Below are 20,225 nucleotides of genomic sequence, written 5' to 3'. Positions count from 1 at the left end.
AAATAACCAAGGAGCCTCTCCAGCAAATCTCATTTCTCTCGTGTCTCTTTATCTCAGTGCCCCCGACCGAAAGAATATTCACACAATACAAAGCAAATGAAATACAATTGTTATCCATAGGAAATAGACTTAAGTGTCTAAAATAAAAATCTTAACACAAATCCACAGATTTTCTGGTTGTTCTAAAACTCACAATTTTGTAAATAAAAGAAATTATCCTGGGGCTGGAGTGATAGCAGATCGGGTAGGGCATTTGCCTTGCACGTGGCCGACCCGGGTTCAATTCCCAGCATCCCATATGGTCCCCTGAGCACCGCCAGGAGTAATTCCTGAGTGCAGACCCAGGACTAACTCCTGTGAATTGCCAGGTGTGACCCAAAAAGAAAAAAAAAAAAAGAAGAAATTATTCTTTGTATTTCTCTATAAAATAGCAAATTCCAGCAAATCCTAAGTTTAAAATAAACAACCCCCTCCACCACATTAGCCTCAATTTTGGTAATGAATAAACACTAAAGGCAGTAGTAATTTCTTTGTAATTCATTTTTATTACAGTGACCTTTTGAAAAAAAAAATTACACAAGAGAGCATTTAAAAATAAAAGCAGGGGCTAGGGAAATAGCTCAAAGGATTGAATTTCATACTCTTTCATGGTGGAGCCCTGGATTTGGTCCTGGTACTACATGGTCCCCAGAGCACTGCTAGGTATGGCCCCAAAGCCATAAATACATAAATAACTGCACAATGACTGAAACCATATCAAAAGAAACAAGAACCCTTAAACAAACAATAAAAGTTAATGGCTACTATGTATCAACCAAAGAACTGAAGAAATTTATAATTTTTTTTCTCATAAATCAATTTCAATTCTCTTTGAACTAAATCCTACAATATAGTCAGTACAGTGTTAAGACTTACCTTCTTCTGTTTCTACTGGTTGTTGAGACAGAATTTTAAGAAGAACTGGATTTTTCCAGACCCCTTCCTTGGTAACACGAACCAATATTTGTAGGTTATTATTCCCAAATTCCAATAATGCATCGTGTGATTCCTAAAGTAAAATAGTCAGGTCCAGAAAACAGAACAGTAAGCAATATAAAAAGTCGTTTTGTCTTTTAAATATATCTGAATCTATCATCCTGTTCTCAAATGCTTTGTAAAATTCCATAACTATACTCTTTGTGTTTCTCAAACTAGGGAGTTTCCACTCAGTAAAGCAAAATTTTTAGGTATTAAAAATTTATTCCTGAATATTTTTTAACTTTGGGGCAATACCTGGTGGTGTCCAGGGTACTTCTGGTTTTGAGCTCAAGGATCACTTCTGGGAACCATTGAGGGTGCAGGGCATCAAACCCCAGCTGGCTACATGCACGACCAGCACCTTACAGCTATAGCTCCAGCCCCAAAATTCTCTTTCTGTATCATGCATTACTAAATTATTTTAAAATCACTGGTACAGCTTGCCTTTAAAGGATTCTACAGTAGTCACAGAGTAAACTTTACCTTTAATAGAAATATTAATGATATAAATATATAGTACAGTAGCACTGTCCTCCTGTTGTTCATCAATTTGCTTGAGTGGGTCCAGTACTGTGTCCATTGTGAGACTTCGTTGTTACTGTGTTTGGCAAATTGAATACGTAGTAGCTTGCCAGGCTTTGCTGGGCGAGATACTCTCAGCAGCTTGCCAGGCTCTCCGAGAGGGGCAGAGGAATCGAACTTGGTTGGCCGGGTCAGCCACGTGCAAGGCAAACGCCCTACCCACTGTGCTATTGCTCCAGCCCCAATATATATATATATATCTTTCATTATTTAAATTCTTCTAGGGCTGGAGAGATAGTAAGGAATTAAAGCACAAACCCTGAGCACTGCCAACTGTAGCCCAATTCCTCAACCCCTGCCCCAAATTTCTGTATCAAATTACTTAAAATGAGAAGAAACTCTTTCTTTCTTGGGCTGGAGCATAGCAAAGCGGTAGGGCGTTTGCCTTGCATACAGCCAACATCCAAGTACTATCTCGCCCGCACGGCAGGGCCCCGCAAGCTCCACGTGATGTATTCGATATGCCAGACACAGTAACAAGTCTCACGATGGAGACGTTACTGGGCCCGCTCGAGTAAATCGATGAACAACGGGAGGACCGTGACCAAACTCTTTCTTGAATAAAATCTCGATTATTAGCTGTCATTCTATCTTCTCAGAAAACAAACAAACAAAAAAATGTAACTAGTGTTTAAGGCACGGCTTCTCAAAATTTTTCCACAAACAACCAAGTGATTCCACATGATAAAATTTTGCTTAGTCCCATGTCAACACATAATGTATAAAATAAGCATATAAATCAAACATTTACTGATTAGAAAACACACGTTTATTCTAGTTTTTTTTTAAGTTTTATAGTGCTGCAACCCACAATTTAGAATTGAGACCTGGGCCAGAGAGAGAGAGAGTATCGGGGTCACGGTAGTTGCTTTGCTTCTCACCAACCCGCTTGATCTCTGGCACCACACAAATGGTTCCCCAAGCACTGCCAGGTGTCACTCCTGAGCACAGAGCAGCCTCTGAGTACCAATGCATGTGGCCCTACCTCACGCACCACAAAAAAAAGTTATGATTAAAGGTTGAAAAAGAAAGTGTAAGGGGATAAAACTTAATTCAACATAAAGCATTGTTTCACTATTCTCTACTAGGAGGATTACTTGTTACCAAATTCTAAATTAGTAACTTGTTTTCCTTTATTTTATCTTTCATTCTTTTTAATTTTTTGAATGACTCCCAACAATGCTCAGGATTAAAACTGGGTCTCCTGTATGCAAAATATTCACACTGAGCAATCTAATACCTTGCAACCCCTCCACCCCTTTCCCTTATTTTAGACTGCTGAAAATTCTCCGGAATATAAGCTTTCATTTATACCAATATTTCTTTGGAAATTTTAATTAAAAGTGGCCATATACCTGAGAATATAACCTTGTATTTAAGTTAGATGTAAGGATTAACATCACTTTTTTTCCCCCTTAATGTTTACATCAAAAGTCATTTTTTTTTTTTATTGTTTTGGGCTGAAGTGATAGTACAGTGTGAAGGGCATTTGCCTTGCACTCAGGCAACCCAGGTTCAATACCTGAGCCTCGCCAAGAGTGATTCCTGAACACAGAGCCAGAAGTAACCCCTGAGCATCATCAGTATGGTCCCAAAACCAGAAACTGTTTTTTCCAGTTCAAATGTTCCATCAGGGAACCATATCCTAACTCAACAGAAATTTCAATACACAGTCCCAACATAGTAAATATCGCCTGCCGAGAGAAGGTTAAGATGCAGTATTTTCAAATGAGATTTTATTAATAGCAATATTTAACTAATGATTGCAATATTCTTTTAATATCTTTCCCTGTCTTGAAAGAAGGTATTTTTTTGTCTCTTGCTGTTTAGGTTTCGGGGCACACCCACCCGTGTCTGAGGACTACTCCTGGCCTTGTGCTCAGGAACGACATGGTTCCCATAACCAAGCTCGCACATGCAAGCCATGTGTTCTACTAGAGAGTCACATCCCTGACTCCTTCAGGCATCTCTCTCTTTAATCAAAAAGCAAATGTTTACTCTGAAGTGAAAACAGAATTTATATGAAGAGTTCAGAATTTTCTGTGGTTTGGTCACCATATTAGGAATAACTAACAGCTGTATCAAATACCACGGGGAGCTTGCAGAGCCTGGCAAGCTCCCCATGGTGTATTTGATCTGCCAAAAACAGTAACAAGTCTCACAATGGAGACGTTACTGGTGCCCACTCGAGCAAATCGATGAACAACGGCTTGCGCAAATAGATGAACAACGGGAGGAACAGTGCTACAGTGCTACAGTGCTGTACTAAACACAATTTAGCAGAAAATACCATCACCATGATACATAGCTACTTAAAAGGCAGTGTCTGGACAAACAACAGTCCTCTACTTTTCATTTGTTAAAGGTCAAAATGCTAAGAAAGATTATGTAATCCTGTTACGTATAGAATATGATAGCTAAGATAATTTAAAATAAAGTAGTATTATTTGTAGTGAGAGAGAGCGTACATTTAAGATGCTTGCCTATGTCTAATACACCAAATCAGAGTTTGATCCCAGCACTACATTCACCCCTGAGCACCACCAGAATGATCCTTGAGTACAAAAGGAAGGGTTAAGCTCTAAACACCAGTGTGGCCCCAAATTGCTGGTAACCACATTAAGTTAAAAATATGGTGAAATTTAAAAAAAAAATTTTTTTAATTAAATACCTGGGCTACTCCCAGCTGTGGTTCAAGGAGTTACTTCTGGCAGCGCTCAGAAGACCAGACACATTCTGGGGAATCAAACTTGGGCCGGCAAGCATCTTAACTTCTGTATAACTCTCTGGTCACAGATTTTTTTTTCAGGGGGGCGGCATGGAGGGGCTTTTCGGGCCACACCCAGTGGTGCTAAGGGGTTACTTCTGGCTCTGCACTTGGATTGCTCCTGATGGTACTCAGAGGACCATATGAGATGTCAGGGATCAAAACCAGGTTGGCTGGGTGCAAGGCAAACAGCACTACCCACTTGCTCAACCTCTGCAGCCCCAATATTTTCTGTTTTTAAAGCAAATATTCCAGTTCAGGGCCTGGAGAGATAGCTCAATGAGCTGGACCATTTTCACATACAGAAATAACTAACAGCACAAGGTGGGAAGGGCGCTTGCCTTGCAGGCAGTGAACCTGGGTTCCATCCCCAGTACCACCTATGATCACCCAAACTCAAGAGCCTGGAGTAAACTATAAGCATAGCTAGGTGTGGCCCATAAACCAAAGAAAAAAGGAAACAGAAAATGTATAAAATATAATGCACAGCAGTGTTAGACATACAGTTAAAGATAATAAGTAATAACTATTACTTATTGGCCTTCCCCACCAATGCTGGAGATTACCAGTAGTATACTCGACAGTGGGCTGGAGTGATAGCACAGCAGGTAGGGTATTGGCAATGCACGCGGCCGACCGGGATTGGATTCCTTCGCCCCTCTCAGAGAGCCTGGCAAGCTACTGAGAGTATCCCATACGGCAGAGCCCGGAAAGCTCCCCCTGATGTATTCGATTATGCCGAAAACAGTACCAAGAAGTCTCACAATGGAGACGTTACTGGTGCCTGCTTGAGCAAATTGATGAACAATGGAAGGACAGTGCTACAGTGCATACTAGAAAGTGCTAGGGAGGCCAGATAATACAAAACGCATTCTGGTCTTTTAAGCGATCTCCCTGGCCCTTATCCCGGCCCTTCCCCCCACAGCTTTTCCTCCAATAAAGGAGGAAAATTAATAAATAGAATCTATTGTGACTAATGTGGTTAAGCTTGACAAAATCCCTGAAGTCTTAGGAGGAAATTACTAAATATGGGTGTACGATAAATGATTTTAATATCTATCACCCCATATGATTTTAGCTTTCCTCTGCTAAAATTGCTTTAAATAGTAAAAATAACATTGATTTCTAAGCTACATAACAGCTTGAAAAAGCGAGAAAAACTTAATATTTAACACAGTCTACTCTGCCGGAGGGCCTCCTTCTCTTTTCTTAAACAGTAATCTAATGAACTCAAATCAATTGAGTGCAAATCAACATACCTGCAGAGACTGAAGGAAGAGTACCCAGACTTCACATGGCACTTCACTTTCAGACACTGAGAGGAGTAATTCAAAACAACTCCTACAACATAAATCATGTAAATCAGTCAATAATGCTAGTTATAGCCAAAAGGTACATGAAAATAACATAGAATATGCATTTTATTTATTTTATTTTATTTATTTATACATTTATTTAGTTTATTTACATTTATATTTTACTCTTTAAATATTTCTTCTATTTTAATTATATTTGTTATTTGGCTTTAAAAAAGTAAACCAAAAGATAATAATTCAAATTGTTCTTTTAACATATTTGGTAAGAATATGAGGGTTTTAAAAGTCATACCCCAGTTTTATTAATTAGGGCCTAGAGAAGTAAAATATATATTAAATATCCTGATTCCTCCAGAAGATAAAAAGAGGTGTTTAGATTATAGTCAATTCAGTTGATAAAGTGGTAAGTATATTCAAAGGTTCTTATCACTTGCAGAGGAAACAAACTGGAGAAACCATTTTTCTTTTTTTTTTTAATTTTATTTATTTATTGAATCGCTGTGGGAAGTTACAAAGCTTTCAGGTTTAGGTCTCGGTCATGCAAATATCAATCACATTTCCCTTTACCAATACTTATTTTTCACCACGAAGAAACCCAATAAAACCCCCCCCGCCGCCCCCCAATGCCTATGGGGCAGATGAATTCTAGCTAACACTCTATCTACTTTGACTAGCTTCACTGTTTCGATAAAAGTTGCACCACTATTATTTAGACTTTACCCTCCCGCCCCCCAAATCAGCCATGCTGAAAAAGCATTGTGAAATGATTTGCTTTCTATAGCTGGGCTCAAGAATTAAATGATGTCGCGCGGCCGCAATAGCGGCTGCGCGGTTTTGGATTTCTGCTATTTTATTTATTAACCCTGGAAGTATTTCTACTGAGAGTCAGAAAATTAAGAGATTGGTTTCTGTGCGAGAAACCATTTTTCTTTACCTTTAACCAAGCAAGAAAAATAGAATTTCTTCTTTCTACCTTATCAATTATCTAAAAGAATTTTAAAAAGGAAATGCCTGACAATCTGAATAAAGATCAATTTGAAACAACCAACCTCATTCTAAAATCTTATAGAATATTATATTACCCTTTAAGGATCACCACAGTTAATACTGAAAGTGGGATTTGGTACGCAGAATAAGATTATAAAACCAAAAATATTTGTGCTCCATAAAGGTATATGCTATGAGAGGTTTGGGATTTTGGAAAACAGATGACAGAGAAAATCTGAATAGCTATTCTATTTGCTCCACTTGTAGATGGAAATTACATTAAAGGTACTGCTTACATTATGATGGGTTTTTAGATGTGGTAATCTTAAAATGTATTTTGGTATTTTCTGCTAATGAAATTATCCTTAGTTGAAATCATGGTATCACGGTCCTCCCGTTGTTCATCAATTTGCTCGAGAGGGCCCAGTAACGTCTCCATCATGAGACTTGTTGTTACTGTGTTTGGCATATCGAATAAGTCACGGGTAGCTTGCCAGACTCTGCCGTGCGGTCAAGATACTCTGGGTAGCTTGCTGGGCTCTCGGAGAGGGGCGGAGGAATCGAACCCGGCTTGACCAGGCTGGCCGCTTGTAAGGCAAACGCCCTTAGTTGAAAAATGTAACTAAATTGCAGGATTTTAAAGTTCCTACTAAAACATATATATAGTTTTCCTCAATGACAACCAAAGTTTTTGGATACTCGTCAGTTGAACTAATCTTTAGTTAAGGACAGAGAAAATATATCACTCTTGCAATCTAAGCCTGAGTCGAAAAAGAGGCTCAACAAGCAACTGAGTATTAGTAAGTTGCTTGGTTATGGCTTCACTTATACTTTGTCTCCTGGGAATATGAGTATGAATGCTCAAGAACAAAAATAGTTCATTCCAAAGTATGATTGTCATGTAACAACGTGATGTCATAATAAAGAGATGTCAGAAAAACATAACCAAAAGCACTGATTTTTAAGGGTGATTTAAATTCTTACTTACAGTACTAATCTGCCAAGTACTAAGAGGACATCTTCACATTCTGTAGTTAAATATGGTCGCGCACTGGCAAAGCTTTGGATGGCAAGTCGATATACCTCCAGAAGATACACAATATGTTCTGATGCATTCTTGTTGCTTGCATATTGCAATAGGGTCTAAAAAAAATTAGGTTTTAATTATTTAATAATAATTTAATTAAAAGTATTATAACAAGAAATAAACACACATTTTCTTTGTTCTAAAATGCATTTCCCTCTCCTTTATATTTTTAAATTTTTTTTTGTTCTGGTTTTTGGGCACGCTGGTGATGCTCAAGGGCTGGCTCTGCACTCAGGGATCACTGCTGGCAGGTTCAGGAGACCATTTGGGGTGCTGGGGATCAAACCTGGATCTGTACAAGTATCTTACCCACCGTACTATGCTCCAACTCCTCATCAACCTTTTAGGCTCCAGTTTATGTAGATGAGTGTTCTTTACCACTGGTCCACAAAACAGCGGGTGTGAAAAGGTTGAAGAATGCTAGCTTAAAGCAATATTTCTCAAGTATTTTTCCTTCCCATTGCCCTCTTCCAACTTTTTCCTTTCCCACAGCCCTCTATCCTATTAAGTGGTCCTCTAGTCTCATGCTGTGCCCCCCCCCACACACACATACCCACATTACACAATTTTCACCTGGAATCCTGGGGGCCTACAAGGGGCCACAGAGCTCTAGTTGAGACTCTGATTTAGAGAACTCTGTATTTTCATCTCTTAATTACTTCTTTTGCTGAGTTACAGAAAGACAATGGACTTACGAAAAGACAACAAATCTAAGTGTGGAGTCACAAATGCCCAGAGTTGTTCTCACTTGAGCACCAACCAAATACTAGGTATTCAAGGTCAAATTACAATCCCTCTTCTACAGAGACTTATTCCTCCTAAGTATGGCTCACGTATCTGCAGCTCCATAAAATTCTTTCTTGCCCCTCTACAGACAGATTATGTTTCATGTATACTTGCCAATTTATACAAGTTAATGTTTCATTAGTGTTTTTAACAAAGTAAACTAAATTTTTTAAGAAAATTAAATTTTTAAAAATCTAACCATAGGCACTAGGTGATGCTAAGATGCAAACTGAATTCCTGAACTGCCATAAATGCGAAGTTCAAGCCTAACAGCTCTGTGGTGTTTGAAAACTTTGCTCTCACAATCTCTGAGGCTATCTCCAGCCTATTCGGTCAGGTGTGTGTGACCCCAAGAGAGCACTGCAGCTACAGAAAAAGATATCTGAACACTGTGGTCAGAAATGTGAAATCCGGATGATGCCCACATACAGCCACCTCCTACTTAAGCTCCCACATGGCCATGATCCGGACACACACACACACACACACACACACACACACACACACACACACACACACACGAATCTTGGACCCGAACAAATTGCTGCAGAGATGGCTCTGAACTTTGCAATAGGCCACTTTTGCCAGACCGCTCCAGAAAGGAGCAGGAGCACCTCTCTCCACCTGCTCCCTAGGAATCCTGGCAGCCGCCGTCTTCTCTAACTCAGCGAAAGCTCCAGGTATGGGGTGGCGGCAAAGCCCAAGCCTCACGGGACAAGGGAGGAGTCGGCCCTTCTCCTTCCCCCGCCCTGATGGGACTCTGAGATGAGGCCCAAATACGGCAAGCGTCTTCTTAAGCTCCCACACGGCCATGACCCAGAGACACACACACGAATCTTGGAACTGAGCAACTTGCTACAGAGATCTCTCCAGACCCTAATTATTAAAATTTTAGAATTCCAAGAGCACACAGCCACACATTATATTCTATTCATAACAAGCAATACAAAACAAATTGTCTAGCACTGCCTTTTCGGCAGGTATGAGTGGTGGTGGAATTGGTATCGAAATAATGAATGTAAGCAAAGTAGAGTATTGTGCAAACTGTCTGCCACACAGGCAAATGAAGATGTGGAATTGGGGGGGGGGAGGGGGTACTGGGGATTTTGGTGGTGGAAAAATATGCACTGTGAAGGGAGGGGTGTTTGATGAGTGTATGACTGTAGCTCAAAGATGAAAGCTTTGTTACTGTACCTCACGCTGAATCAACAAAAAGGGAAGAGAGAGAGAAAGAGAGAGAGAGAGAGAGGAGGGAGGAAGGAAGGAAAAGCGGGAGGGAGGGAGGGAGGAAGGGAGGGGGAAGAGAAGGAAGGAAGGAAAGTAGGGAGGGAGGGAGGAATATATAAAGTTATGATGCATTTATTTGGGGAGGGGGGCTGGGGGAGCAGGGGCAGGGTGCACACTCAGTGATATTCAGGGCTTACTCCTGGTTCTGCATCAGGGATCACTCCTGGCAGGCTTGAGAACCATACGATGTACCAGAAATCCAACCCTGCTTGGCAGCAAGCAAGGCAAACACCCTACCTTCTGTACTATTTTTTTGGCGGTTTACAATGTCCCCGTTTGAAATGAATTGGTCTGTACAACACATGCATTGAATAAGAAAATGCCGGAATCTATCCCCAGCACCATGTGGTTCCCCAAGCACTGCCAGGAGTCACTCTTAAGAATCGAGCCAGGGATAACCTCCAACATATCCAGCTATCACCCACCAAACCTTTAATACGCCCACTGAACTGGACTAGAGAGACAGTGCAAAGGTCAAGGGGCAGAGACTGGAGAGATAGTGTACCAGGGTGGCAATGCGCTATAGCAGTACAGCATATGGCCGAGCCTGGTTCTATCCCCGGAATCCCAGACTGTTCCCTGAGAACTGCCAGGAATGGTTCTGAGTGCAGAGTCACAAGTAAACCCCGAGCATCGCCTGGTGTAGCCTGAAAACAAACAAAAAGTCTAAACTTAAAACCCAACGGTTAAGGCACTTGTGTAGCACACAACTGTGGCTGTGATGCTGATTCAAATCCTAACATGGGGTACAGACCCCCAGCACAATACCCACTAAAACAGAAAAAGTATTTCCACTGAATACAGAAGTCACCCAGTGGGTTTGGAAAGATAGTAGAGAAGATAAGGCACCTGCTTTGCATGTGACTGTGTCCGAAATTAATTTGAATCCCCAACACTACCTGTGATAAGTAAAATTATCTGAAATAAGGAGCCTATGCAGGAAAAACCATTCGTTCTATGATCCTCAGAGTACTGCCAGGGGTCACTGCTAAGCACAGATCCCAAGACAGCTCCGGGGCGCTGCTGGGTGTGACCCAAAACTATATGGTTCATCAACTAATGCTATGCTGTCTTTAAGACTACCATAACACTAAAGCTTGGTTTTCAAGTAGTTGAAGTCTGCATTAAAAAGAACCATCTATATTACTAAAATGTTACATGATTATGGGAAATTATAGTTTTGCCTGCACAGGTTCCTATTTCAGATCATTTTACTTAGCACAGTAACGTAACATAGTAAACAATCTCTCCCAATTTCACAAGGAGTAATAACTGCATTTGTCTGTAAGCCAATTATGATCTAGAGATCTGACTTATATATGAGGGAGGAAGGGGAGAAGGAAGGGGGGAACAGTGAAAACTAGTGATAGAACTGATAAAAAATTGTGGGGTGTGATGGGAGGGAACCTGGGGACACTGGTGCTGGGAAATGCACACTGGTGGAGGGAATGGGTGTTGGAATACTGTATGACTGAAATCCAATCATGAACAGTTGTAATGGTCTCACAGTGATTCAATAAAAAAGTAAAAAAAGAAAGAAAGAAAGAAAGAAAGAAAGAAAGAAAGAAAGAAAGAAAGAAGGAAAGAAGGAAGGAAAGAAAAGAAAGAAAGAAAGAAGGAAAGAAAGAAAGAAAGAAAGAAAGAAAGAAAGAAAGAAAGAAAGAAAGAAAGAAAGAAAGAAAGGTGAAATCTGGTGCGCATGTATGTGAGCACCCCAGTGATCCCTAGTGAGCAAGCACAACAACTAAAAAATGCAATTTCTGGCAAGCACCACAACTAAAATGAGCAACCAACATGACAAAGAACATGTTCAACCCCTGGTAATCACAACATCAAAGAGAGTGAAGGGGAAGGTGGGATGAAAGGGAAAAAATTAACATATTGGTCAAATGCCTATTTTTTTTATATTAACACTGGTCATATATTATCACCCAGGGTACCTCATTTCCCATACTCTGGTATCTAAGATGGGTGAGTATGAAATCTGAAACAAAGTAAAGTAGAACCATAATCAAATCTGTTTATCTATCACAAGTACCCAATAGGAAGGATTTGATTAAAGGATAATGAAAACGGGTGAGGAGATGATACAGCAGTTAGGGTGCACGCAAGACATGCACCTGGACCCGGGTTCAATTCCCAGAACCACAGGGTCCTCCAAAGACTGCCATGGGCAGCTCTGGAGATCTCCAGCACCATTAAGGTGGCCCAGGTATCGCCAACAATGCAGGGATGGAGTAGTATCACATCCTTGGGCCCTTGTGCAGGTTGCCCAAGAATGTCCAGTTGGGCCCTTGGACCTGCTCACTCATCTTGAGAGGCCAAGAAATAGGAGATAATGGAAAGCTGACTTAAGTTCTGTGGGCAGTGGTAGAAAAATAAGTTAAATTCTTGTTTGGACCTCATCTATGAATATAGTTCTTTCTTGAAACAACTAATTTAAGTTTTGCCCTGCTTAGTTAATAAATATACCTAGGCTAAGACTTAAATTATACACAGGCAGGATACAAGCTTTCTCTCCTTAGATTAAACATTCTGACTGGACTGGGAAGTTTAGTGCTTTGGTTGAAGTAGTTTCCACAGTCAGTCTGAAAGAACTTTACCTCAACTGAATTTAACTGATTTGAATTCATTACTCCTTTGCGTGTGTATGGAGGGGGACATGCGGAGAGCCTCCAAGTGTTCAGGGTCCCATTTAGGACTACACACCGTGTTTGTTGACAGTGTGGTGTAAAGTATCACACTCAGGATCAAGAGCATGCCCTCCTTCCTAGTTCGCTTCAAAGACTCTTTTTTTGGCAGGGAAAGAGGGTAGTTGAGGATGCAGGGTGTGTGATTTAGGTAATAGGCAGTGCTCAGGGATTACTCTAGCATAACACTAGGGATAGCTCCCAGGGGTGCTTGGGGACCATATGGTTCCAGGATGGAACCTGGGCCCCCCACACGCAAAGCACACAATCCAGCCCTTTGAGTCACCTCCCCAGTACTCTCCAAACATTTTTGATATGGGGTCACACCAGCAGAACTTAGAACTATTCCTGGCTCTCTACTTAGGGAATTACTCTTGATGATCTCCGTATGTGGTGCCAGGAATCAAACCACAGTTAACCATGTACAAGTCAAGTGCCTTACCTGCTACACAATCGTTATGGCTCACTCTTCAAAGATTTTAATTTCCTGTGCTAACTTAGATTTTGCCACCCAAAAAACTACAAAAAGCTACAAGGTAGTAGTACAAAATTCAACTGGATTTTCTGCAGTTTTACTTCCACACAAATGTCCTTTTATCAACTCTAATAATTAAAGCCTAATGTTCCTGAGACCAGAGATATAGAACAGAGGGTAAGGCAACTGCAGCCAACCCTGGTTTGATCCCCAGAACTGCACGTGGTCCCTGAACACAGAGCCAAGACTAAGCTCTGACCACCGCCAGATATGCTCCTCCCCAAATAAATAAATAAACGGAGAAGCAGGAAGAGAGAGAGGCAGGAGGGAGTTCATAGGGAAATGAAACTAAGCCCCATACAACAGAGGACTCTTACGGACCAAGAGATAGGCCAACCATAATGAGTGCATGAAGAAGAGTGCAGGAGGCCTGAGCTTGAATCCTGGCACCACACTGCCCCCAAGCACCACCAGGACTGACCCCCAAGCAAAGAGCAGGAAAAACTCTTGAGCAGAACAGCCAGTGTGGCTCAAAAACCAAACCAACCAAAAAACTCTCTTAACTAACACACTGGATTATCTCATTCGTCTCTGCATGCGTGAATGATTAGGCCAGTTATTTTAGTATAGACAAGTATTTTGCTGCTCTATCACTTTATAGATATGGGATCCTTCTGTATTTTCAGAAGAGCACTATGTCCTCACTTAACCTAATACGAAATTTTAGTAAGAAGAAACTTAAAAACAACACAGGATTTTGAGACAAACCAATTAATAATTGCCTAGTGAGCTAAATGAATTGTTAAGAATGCAGAATACTGGGGCTGAAGTATGGTACAACGAGTAGGACGTTTGCCTTGCCTGTGGCCGACCCAGGGTCAATCCCTGGCACTCCATATGGTCCCCCGAGCCTGCTGGGAGTGATCCCTATACAGAGACCCAAGAGTGAGCCCTGAGTGGGGCTGGGTGTGGCCCACTCCTCCCAAAAACCAATATTTACTTGTGAGCTATGTATGCTCATTCACGTGTCTAATTAAAATTTTAAAATTTTATTGAATTAAAAAATTAAGTAAAGTAAAGTAAGTAAAGGCCCTCCCGTTGATCATCGATTTGCTCGAGCGGGCCCAGTAACGTCTCCATTGGAGACTTTGTTGTTACTGTGTCTGGCATATCCAATACTCTCGGTAGCTTGCCGGGCTCTCCGAGAGGGGCGGAGGAATCGAACTCGGGTCGGCCATGTTGGCCGCTTGTAAGGCGAACGCCCTACCCGCTGAGAAAAAAATTCTGTTTAGCTCAGCAAGCAATTTACTGATCGGCACTGGTTCATCTAAAATTCAGAAAGGTTTATACATTTATACTTATACTTATCACCAGATTTATGCTCCTTGAGATCGTATACAGTAACTTATCGATCTTAACAATCCTGACACTCTACCCTTCTGTCCCTACAGGACATTCTCAAATCTCACTTAATAGGTATGCTGAACACATTTGCCAATTTATCCACATGATAAATATTTTACTGACAGACCTTCTATACAGAGCAAGGCAGTGGGATAAAATACATGGTGCCTATCCTCAAGGAGCTTTCAGAATATGTCACCTCAACTAATAGTTGAACCCACACATGCAAAATTAACCAAGAGCAGCCTGGAGCGACTGCCCAGTTGGGTACTGCGAGTAGGGTGTTTGCCTTGTACAGGGCCCACGGGGATTTAATCCCAGCATCCTGTATAGTTTCCCCCACGCCCACTAGGAATGATCCCTAAGAAGTTAGCCCTGAACACCACCAAGTATAGCTCCCGAACCAAAACTAATAACAGTAAGTCAAAATTTAGTTAAATGAGTTAAGATACTCAAGCACCATTTTATAAACAAAATTCTATCAGAACTAGTAAAGAACAATGCAGGTCTCTTGTTTTTCTTTAGAATTTTAAACAAAACTGAAAGAGAAGAGAAGTCAATTATTTTAAAATGATTCTCTCAGGTTCAGTACCATTCTTAAACTGAATTAGAGGAGTTTTCTCTTCGTGTCAGCAAACTTACTTTCCAAGGTGCTACTATACAGCAGTCACCAGTGTTGGTAACAGGGGTTGAGGGGAGACTAGTCATGTCCTTTAATGAATAAGCTCTGGGGGCTGCAGCGATAGTACAGCAGGGAGAGTGTTGGCCTTGCATGTGGCCAACCCAGGTGATTCCCAGCATCCCATATGGTCCCCCAAGCACCGCCAGGAGTAACTCCTGAGTGCAAAGCCAGGAGTAAGCGCTGTGCATCACCGAGTGTGACCCAAAAAGGAAAAAAAAATAAAAAGAACACGCTCAGATAGAACTTACATATATATAAGTTGAGTTAACACTAATATTAGCAAGGGGCCAGGGATAGAACTCAAAAGGGTCAAGTATATGCTCGCATGCTTGTGGCCCCAAGAGAGATTCCAGGACAACAATGTGCTCATAACACCATTCCGATCACTTCTGTTGTTACTTCTGTCTTATCCCTCCCTAACCCAGTTCCCCTAGCCCTCACCCTTTGTAGTCTCAGCTATTGTCATAGGGAGCACAGGATTTATTTTCATTGGGTACAATCCATTCCCTCGCTTTGTTTATATATTGCATATAAGTGAAATTATCCTGCATTTGTCTTCCTTCCTCTGACTTATTTCACGTAACATGACGGCCCTAGTTTCATCCACGTTCAAAAGGGAGGATTTTCCTCCTTTCTTATAACTGAGTAGTCCAATTTCTATATCCACTCATGTGTTGCTGGGCATCTGGGTTGTCTCCACATCTTGGCGATGTATCGTAACACAGCAATGAACAAGTATGAACATAACTTTTCATATTAATGCTCTGCATTCTTGGGATAGATGCCAGGGAGTGGATATGCTAGGTCATTTCAGTTATATTTTTAAGTTTTTTTTGAAGTTTCCATGTTGTTTTCCACAGAGGCTAAGACCAGATATATTCCGACCAACAATGAAGGCAGGTTCCTTTGTCAGAGTATTCCCCACAACCCAGATTGTTTCCAACTTACTGATATAGGGCATTCTCACCATTGATATTCAACTGCTCTGATATGCATTTCTCTGATAATCAGTGATGATGAACACATTTTCTTATGCTCATTGGCCATCTGTGGAAGTATTGTTCATTTTTGATGGGAATGTTTGTTGTTGACCTTTGAATAATTAATCTTTGAAATAAGCTTTGTTAGACATATAGGCATGCCATCATTTTTTTCCATTCAGTAGCAATACCACATTATTTAGTTTCTAAATGTTTGCGTTTCATACAAGGTGGCCCTGCCTCAGAGCTTATAGAAAAGCCAGATATGAGCCTGCAGTGATGGGGCAACTGCAGCCTCAGGGGAAGGAGGATGGTACCGGCTCATCCTTCATGCCCTACCGAAGTCACGAGTTGCCCGCCATGAGTGGCTCTCCGGCACGGCCATGGCTCCAGAGGCAAAAGGACTTAATCCAGAGCCCGGCAGCTTGCGGCAGAAAAGTGAATGGACCATGTGTTAAACTACGGCGCTATGGCTCCCTGGGAGGGAAAGGGTGTTGCTCCCTTCTACCTTTCTCCCCCCCAGCAGCAAGGTGGCCACCACCTAGAGCCTATAGGAAAGCCAGGTATGAGCTGGCGATGACCGGGGGGGGGGGGGGGGGGGGCATCTGCAGTCTCATGGGAAGGGGGACAGCACCAGCTCATCCTTCACGCCCTACCGAGGTCACGAGTTGCCCCCCGCCCCCCATGAGTGGCTCTTTGGCACAGCCATAACACCAGACGCACAGAAACCAATCTCCTAATTATCTGGCTCTTTGCAGAAATCCAAAATCATTATATGATTCTCATAACCAGCTATAGAAAACAAAAGTATTTCACAATGCCTTTTCAGCAATTCTGATTGTTGGGGGGGGGGAGGGGGGGAATTCTAAACAATAATGGTGCATCTTTTGGCAAAATAATGAATGTAATCAATGTAGAGAAAAGTTAAGTAGAAATCATCTGCCTCACAGGCATTGGGAGGGGTGGGAGGGGGGTATATCGGGGTTCTTGGTGGTGAAAAATGAGTACTGGTGAAGGGAAAGGTGTTTGATCATTGTATGACCGAGACTTAAACCTGAAAACTTTGTAACTTTTTCCACAGTGATTCAATAAATAAAGAAGAAAAAATAAATAAGTAAATAAAATTATGAGAAAAAAATAATGTTTGCGTTTCCCCCAGCTCTCTTTTCATAGTTAATTTCTACCTTGATGACCTTGCTTTTTCCTTGATAACTTTTTGATCTGAAAAAACACACTTTGTCTGACTTCTATTTTCATGACTGTGGACAGCTGATTTGTGTTTCAGCATGTGGTCTATCCAAGCAAATGTTTCATGTGCACTGGGAAGAAAGTATATTTTTTTGTCTTTTGGTTGTGGGGAGTAGGGTGAAACCTTTCAAAGAGACTTACTGGGGTGCTCTCATTCATATTCCAGACTGATTATGCCTCGGGTTCTTACTATATTCTTCCATTGCTTATGACACATTTCCATCTGATGGAAATAGGATATCCTATTCAAATCTCAAATTCCACATGACCAAACAAACATCTTCCCCAAAAAATATGCTCTCCCTCCTATGTCCCATCTGACTCCTTTTCAGGAGCCAGACTTAAAAGACTATCTCTGAAACCATGATACCAAATGATTACAGAAATCTGAAGCAAGAGAAATAGCACGTGGATTATGGCAATTGCCTTGTATGCAACCAGCCCCAGTTTGATCTCCAGCATCATAAATGGTCACCTGAGCAAGAGGGGTATGATTCCCGAGCACAGAGCCAGGAGTAACCCTACGCACTGCTGGAAGTAACCCCCCACCCCCAAAACCCAAGTATAGAATTACCTTTGGTCTAGAAGATGGCTCAGAGGCATACATAAAGCCCATGTTTGGCAAACACAAGAATGAGTTCAAATACAGTATCACCAAATGCACTGAGGAGATTAGAACAGTCATGCTGTTAAACATAACCTTTTGAATGAAAAGGACCTGGAAGATGGTTTCATGAATTAAAACAGATGCCTGGCATACACAAAGCAACAAGGGCCATCCCTACTTGTTCCTGTTTGGGGACACACCCTGCAGTGCCCCTTATTCCAGGGATCCCTCCTCCTGGGGCTCAGGAGACCACATATTGTGTGGGGGATCAAATCAGGAGCCATGAGCAAGGCAAGTTCCTTATCTGCTGTATTATCTCTTAGGTTGTGACTTCCTTCCTAAAAGTTTACATCTGATTTCCATTTAACATATTTAATGTTAGTGTTGCAATTTGTGTAAAGTCACATTCACATGTGAGCTACCAGTGGTACACTCTCACATCATGACTACTTTTGCAGAACTGTTAAAATGACCGCTTCTGCGGAACTGTCCAGTTAACTGGTATTCTACACTCTAAAATACTAATGTTTTACCAAAAATGGCAAAAGATACCTGGCATTCACTGTTAAAGCTGCAAATCGTTTGGCAATAGGAAATAGGTGATTTTTGTTTTTTTGAGAAGAATTTTGCACTTAAAAGTAAGCTTAGTCTATAAAAATAAATAAGTTTTGTTCACAGTACTAGCTAGCTAACTTGATTACAAAGGCGACATTTTCTTATAGTGTCTTGAAGATTTTGGGAATGACAGCGGAGTGAGTGTTCCTTGAGCTGTGAAATATGGAGGTAAACATGTGTCTCACCATCTATAGTTTCACAGTGTTAGATTCCAAATAGACTATTTGTAACTTGTAGATCTCAGCACCCGATTGCTAATTACAGAGCTTTTCTCTGCAGCTCATTCCTTATTCATTAAAGAATGATAATAATAAATGTCAAAGTAACAAGTGTACAAAACTAATCTTAAAGAAATAAACTGGTGCTTCTTCACTTACCAAAAAAACAAGTAACCTTAGTTTAAAAAAAAATTATGGGCCAGGGAGGTAGTACAGTGGGTAAGGAGTTTGCAAACCCGAGGTTTGATCCCTGGCATCCCAAATGGTCCCCCCAAGCACCAACCGGAGTAATTCCTGAGTGCAGAATCAGGAGTAACCCCTGTGCACCAGCTGGTATAGCTCTCCCTCAACCAAAAAAATTTTCTATCATGCAAAATCCCAACAGCAGAGTAAAAATGACTACACTTTTGACAGACCTTCAACAGTAAGGAGCACCTAAACTGGATTTCTTAAATATGGCCTGTTTGAAAATATGAAAACAAGGGAAACAGAAGAGCTCCAAGTACACAGAAACTTAAAGTCAAAACCAGATGAAGGCAAATGGTGGTAAGATTAACACCTGAATCAGAGAACACACTGAAGTCTACCCAGAAAGTAACTCAGATGAGTGTGAAATGAAATGAAACTGAAACAGTTAAGAAGAGAACAGTTAGCTGCTTACACTGAGAAAGTGACAAGAGTAAATCAAAACTTCTTTACAAAGGCTACTTCTGGACAAACCACACCCAGGGATGGAGAGCAAGTACCCTGGCACTTACCCTGCACAACCATAGCAACCCATGCATTCTTGCAATTTGTATTAAGAGTGATCCCTGAGCAGAGAGCCAGGAATAAGCCCTGAGCACTGCCAGGTGTGACCCCTAAACAAACAAAACCCCAATAAACCCAGAAATCTAACGATCTATTCATCCATTCCGACTAAATCTCACTGAACTCAGTCCTTCATCCTGGTCTACCAAAATTATTTTATAATATGTAATCCATCATGGGATTTAACTAACTTTTAGCTGTTTCACTTTCATATATTTTTTAAATCTTTTGCTCTTTCATAATTAAAGTATCACTGTTTAGGAAGTAGACTGCTGTGCAGAACTGTACAATATCCTCATCTAAAGGAATAAGCAGGACCCAGAGGAACACAATGGCTTAGAGCCACCTGCCATGCACATCCCGGTCTTCAATTCAAATTCCCAGTGCCACACATACAAAGTATGATTCAAGCTGTGTGTGAACACCAGTTCAAGCACCACAATTAAAAGTGCAAAATCCAATGATACCACTATCAAGTGTGCAAGCACAACCAGATATGTGACTCCTGAGGAAGACTACAGGAAAAAATATGCAAGCACCAAAGTCAGGTAAATGTGTAACCCCTAGTCACTGTGACCACAACAAAAGGAATGGGGCAGGGGGAGGTATAAAGAGAAAGAGAGAGAGAGAGAGAGAGAGAGAGAGAGAGAGAGAAATGCGGGGGGGG

The 20,225-nt window shown here is 41.2% G+C and overlaps 1 protein-coding gene across 1 annotated transcript in view; it reads right to left on the bottom strand.

The window, feature by feature from the left end:
* Nucleotides 1-20,225, bottom strand: part of RLF (RLF zinc finger) — an 81,423-nt gene that overhangs the window by 39,249 nt on the left and 21,949 nt on the right. The window contains exons 2-4 of the mRNA XM_056123053.1: nucleotides 7,658-7,812; nucleotides 5,626-5,707; nucleotides 916-1,048 (exon numbers count right to left, since the gene is read on the bottom strand). Of these exons, the coding sequence (XP_055979028.1) occupies nucleotides 916-1,048; nucleotides 5,626-5,707; nucleotides 7,658-7,812 (370 nt within the window). The remainder of the gene's footprint in view (nucleotides 1-915; nucleotides 1,049-5,625; nucleotides 5,708-7,657; nucleotides 7,813-20,225) is intronic.

This window comes from Sorex fumeus, unplaced genomic scaffold (assembly GCF_029834395.1).
Source record: "Sorex fumeus unplaced genomic scaffold, SorFum_2.1 ptg000047l, whole genome shotgun sequence".
Classification (NCBI taxonomy): domain Eukaryota; kingdom Metazoa; phylum Chordata; class Mammalia; order Eulipotyphla; family Soricidae; genus Sorex; species Sorex fumeus.
The sequence above is the reverse complement of the archived record's forward strand: the minus strand, read 5'-3'. Positions and strand labels throughout refer to the sequence as shown.